This window comes from Notechis scutatus, chromosome Z (genome assembly GCF_049901735.1).
Source record: "Notechis scutatus isolate UNSWTSFEM ecotype Mainland chromosome Z, rNotScu1.2, whole genome shotgun sequence".
NCBI lineage: Eukaryota > Metazoa > Chordata > Lepidosauria > Squamata > Elapidae > Notechis > Notechis scutatus.
In genome coordinates this window covers 137,738,663-137,743,357 of record NC_142025.1, presented here as the reverse complement: position 1 = coordinate 137,743,357, position 4,695 = coordinate 137,738,663, and the positions used below count along the sequence as shown (strand labels likewise).

Below are 4,695 nucleotides of genomic sequence, written 5' to 3'. Positions count from 1 at the left end.
TTAATCTGAGTTTACCACCAAAAACTTTTGCATGTAAGAGTTGAGCCACTTCTGCCTCTCCATCGCGGTTAACATCTTACTTTTCTCTCGGAAAGCTGCGTCATCTGCTACCACAATACTCCGCTTCTCACGCCAGCCTGGCACCCATCCAGTTAAATCTACTGCCCCCATTTGGTTCCCAGCAGGTACTGCTTCTTTTCTTGCTAAACCCCATCGCTGGATTTTTTTGTTCTGTCTTTCGTCATGATTGCCATCATCTTGTGAGGCTGTGACATCTGAAGACATCCATTTGAGACTCCAGTCCTGCAGGGTGATGGATGGTGTATAGATGCCCCACGGAAGAAGGTTAGCCTTAAGGTCAATGTTGCTCTCTAACCCAGGATATTGAGAGACGTCATGCTTCCCAAACTTCCTGGAAGACAAAAGACATGTGAAGGTTGTTGTTGTTTTTTAAGAGAGAAAGATTAAAGATTGGTAAAGTTTTTTTTGAGAAAAATGTTGCTGGTGGGTTTTTTTAGACTTTGTTCCAATGTATGTTTCTAAAAACTGCACATTGTAGAATAGAATTACACATCGACCTAGTTTACATAGTACAATGTACAGGTAGTCCTTGACTTATGACCACAATGGAGCTCAAAATTTCTATTGTTAAGTAAGACGTTTATTAAGTGCGTTTTGCCCAATTTTATGATCTTTCTTGCCACAGTTGTTAAATGAATCTGACTTTCCCATTGACTTGCTTGTCGGAAGGTTACAGAAAGGGATCACATGATCCCAGGATGCTATGGCCATCATAAATGGAAAAAAGTGATTTATGAGCAATTTTTCACACTTATGCGGCATAGTCATGTGATCAAAATTGGCAACAGTCTGAATTTTGATCACATGACTATAGGGATGCCACATACGGGCAAAAAATGCTCACAAATCACTTTTTTCAGTGCCATTGTAACTTTGGTCACTACATGAACTGTTGTAAGTCGAGGACTACCTGTATTTCTTTAGCTGGTGGCTTAATGAGTGCTGTGAAACAAATCAGTTGTGGTTTCTTGCCCAGAGAACCAAACTATGATTTGGAAAATGTGCAAATTCAGTCAATATTGATTTACCTTTTTTCTCTCTCAGATGAAGCAAAAAGATCTTTTTTTTAACAATAAAGTGACATCACAAGGTAGCTGATAGAAATAACAGGTGGATAATTTGACCACCAAGAAAAAAATAATGATTGAAATCCATTTGGAAGTCACCTTCACCTCTTTTTAATTCTCAGGGGTCTTGAACATTACATTCACTTCTGACTCTTCACAGGTAGTTTGAAATTCATCTTAAAGGGCTTTGAAATGTGTGTTTAGATATTAAGTTGTTTTGATTGAAATCCCAAAATATATTTTGGAAAATTTGTCTGGAAAAAGTTAAAAAGCAAAACAAAAAACAAACAGGAGTCAGGGAGTTACAATAGAGGAATCCTGAATACTGGATGAAGCCTGGTCTTAATGGAGACACACAATCTGTGCTGCCAAGATGACAAGAGTTAAAACATTTCCTAAGTTCACAACATCCATATAACATTTGGAAATAGTTCAGATACAACCTCCCTAATTCACTGGAGTATAAGAAGTGGGAGGAGGTACATACATCAGATTTGCAAGGTTCTGTTATTATAATCAATCTCAATAAAATTAGTTTTAGCTTTCCTGTGGACTTGATTTCTGGATGTTCTTAATTAGTGAAGCTGATAGTTGAGAAAACTTTGGACAAAATCCAAATCCTCCTTACTTTGGAAGGAAGATAACATCGATAAAGTTATGGAAGATATGGGCCTCCATCGAGATCCTCTTCCTTACTCTCTACATTTAATCTGCACACATCTAGTCCTTTTCCATCATTTATGGGAACACAGCTTAGATTTTGCTGTAGGTCAGCCTTTGCCTCCAGCATCCTGCTTGTACAGTATCCATCATAAGCAAAAGAACAAGGATGTTCCTTATTAATTCCAGCGAAGATGAGCACCTTTCCATCTGCATATAGAAATTTCATTTCCAACTGCTTTCAACTGACATAACCACTGATGGACCTGTCTCTCAAGTATTTGTAACATCTACATGACCTTCAACATCTCCGATGATGAGGAACATAGTGAGCTAATAATGGCATCATTATGGAATCCCATCAATTAATAATACAGTGACAGATGTTTCCTATGGGCAAACAAACTTCATATATAAACATTCCTCACTAGGTGGGAACAAGATCTCAAAGACTCCCTGGAAAAGCCTCGTGGTATCAGCTTTGCAGAAGGCCAAGTGTCTGATGTGAGGGTGATATTCATCCTGAAAAGAGGGGGAACCAGGCACCACCATAGGTGATACTCCTTAAGGATGAAGCTGTGCCTCTTCTAAAACTTAATGAAAGGAAAGACCTGGAAGCAGGTGGCCCTGTAGATGCTCAGATTTTAAAGTGACAACTGCCAGTGTACTCAATAACCTCTATGGGTCTCAATGGACAACTAGTACCCATAACTATTAGGGTGCCATATTTCAGACCATGTAAAACTTACAAGTGGTGTTCAAGATAGATTCATGTGAGTGGATTGTAATAATCCAAATGGGAGATAGCATGAGGGATTATAAACAAAGCTCCCTGATCTGGAAATGCTAGAATTGCTCTCGATAGAACCACAATTACCACCTGCTCATCCAGAAGCTGTGAATCCAGAAGGATCCACAGATTACAGATTGACTCTGCCTGGGAAGTGTAACCCAGTGTGGAGTCCAGGATATCATATTTCTGGAATCAGACAGCCTTCACACCCAAAGCCTCTCTGTTTCATTGACGAAGAGCCCCTGCCTGTTCCTTCCCATCTAGATCCTAAAACCTTCCAGATATCAAGACAAAATTTCAACCACATCTTCTGTTTATCCTGGTGGTAAGATATATATCTGGGTATCACGCTGCTGATACCTGATTAGGTGTCAGCAAATGATCTCTAGTAATTTCATGTAGAAGATAAATAGGGGGGCTGAGAGTTTCAACCCTTTGGCTTCCGTCTCTGCCTGCCTGCTTGCCTGCCCACCTGCCCACCTGCCCACCTGCCCGCCTGCCTGCCTTTCCCTCCCTCCCTCCCTCACACACACACACACAGATTGACTGTTGAAAAGCATTCCATTTTCTGCAAAGAATGCTGCCTACTGCCAATAATAGTGTGTACAGCAGTCCAGAAGAACATTGATCAAAGGTATGAAAACTGATGAGAATTCAAAGGTATTGAAAGCTGATGAGAATGCAAAGAGGACAAGGAGTATGGTACTTTCCTTGTTCTGCTCCTATTACAAGTTGTCTACAAGAGCAATCAAGATGCTTTTGGTTCCATGCTCAAGTCTAGTTAGAAAGAATCTAGACCATCCATTCTCCCAGAGATCTCCACAAATGGAGCCCTACCAATTTCTCAACAACCTTCTTACAAAAGAGAAAACTGGAGATCAGTTTCTGAGAAGTCCATTAGCCAGACATAACATTAATCATTCTTTTTAAAGGCTCTGAAAGTAATATTTGGCCATCAGATCTTTATGTACATTTGTAGCTATTATCATCCTTATCTTTCATTAAATTCACAATTTTCTTTCAAATTATTTGAAGCAGTGGTCATCTTTACATATTGTGTCTGGAAGTTCTATATGAATGGAATTTTGTCGCTCCAGTTCAACCTTTGAATGAATAGATATTGGAAGCTTACTTTAGAACTACTGAAATCATAATCTCCCTGTTCTATGGATGAGGTTCTTTTTACAGTCTTCTTTTGAAAGTATAAGTAACACCCAGAAGATGGGAAAATGGAAGAGTGCCTTAAAGAATAAGAGCAGTCAAGAACATATATTTGTACACAAAGCTGAGTTAACTTTGTTATCTCAGAGGCTTATATGCAGAAGACTTCGTTCCTACCTTTGCTCGATATCCTTCTCTGTCACCTACTCCTGTGTAAGACCCCATCTGTGTTCCTGAATTTGCACATTTCTCTCTCACTCTCTTCTTGCTAATCATTATCTGCAGAACTGATCCTGTGATCTAAAATGACTTGGCGAAGAACAAAATGGCAGCGAACCAAAAGCTTACCTGCCTAGGGAATGCAATCTTGGCAAGAAGGTTCCTGATGTAAGCAGCCCGCATGAACTAAGAAGGACTATGATGGACAAGATCCCTTTGTGTGCACCAGTTACAGGATCCATTGCTTTGCTGCTAGAAAGAAAAATGGAGAAGAGATCTACAGCAACATGGACCAACATCATGCCCTATTGGTTTAACTACTTACAATCTCTCCTTTTGAAACAGCCTCTGGATCTTTACCCTCCTCCGACTTCCCCAACTCCAATCCTCTGTCCTCCCACACATCAGTAGCCTCTTTCAGGGACATTTATACCTTTCCCTCTCTGCTTGTGACGTGCTCAGCAAGACCAGTGCGAGAGGCTGATGGAGGCATGAGGAACCAGATCAATAGAAAACCAAGTCAACAGTTTGAGGGAAGAAAAGATGGAATGGATCTGGTTGGAATGGATTGCCCCGTGTCATCCCAATCAAGAAAATAATGAGGTAGCATAAGCATGGAGTCATGACATGACTTGTTTAAGTGGAGGAAGATGTAATGAAGATTGTTAGAGGAAGTTTTCTTAAGTAGGAGAAAGGCAATAGTGAGAAATGGTA

General features: G+C 40.1%; 1 protein-coding gene across 1 annotated transcript; it reads right to left on the bottom strand.

Moving 5' to 3' along the window:
- Nucleotides 1-4,235, bottom strand: PTH2 (parathyroid hormone 2). Its single transcript, XM_026677399.2, has 3 exons — nucleotides 4,111-4,235; nucleotides 2,811-2,817; nucleotides 1-408 (listed from the first exon to the last, which is right to left on the bottom strand). Exons 1-3 carry the CDS (start codon nucleotides 4,221-4,223, stop codon nucleotides 1-3), a joined length of 528 nt encoding a protein of 175 aa, XP_026533184.2. The 5' UTR covers nucleotides 4,224-4,235.
- Between the last annotated feature and the right edge of the window lie 460 nt (nucleotides 4,236-4,695).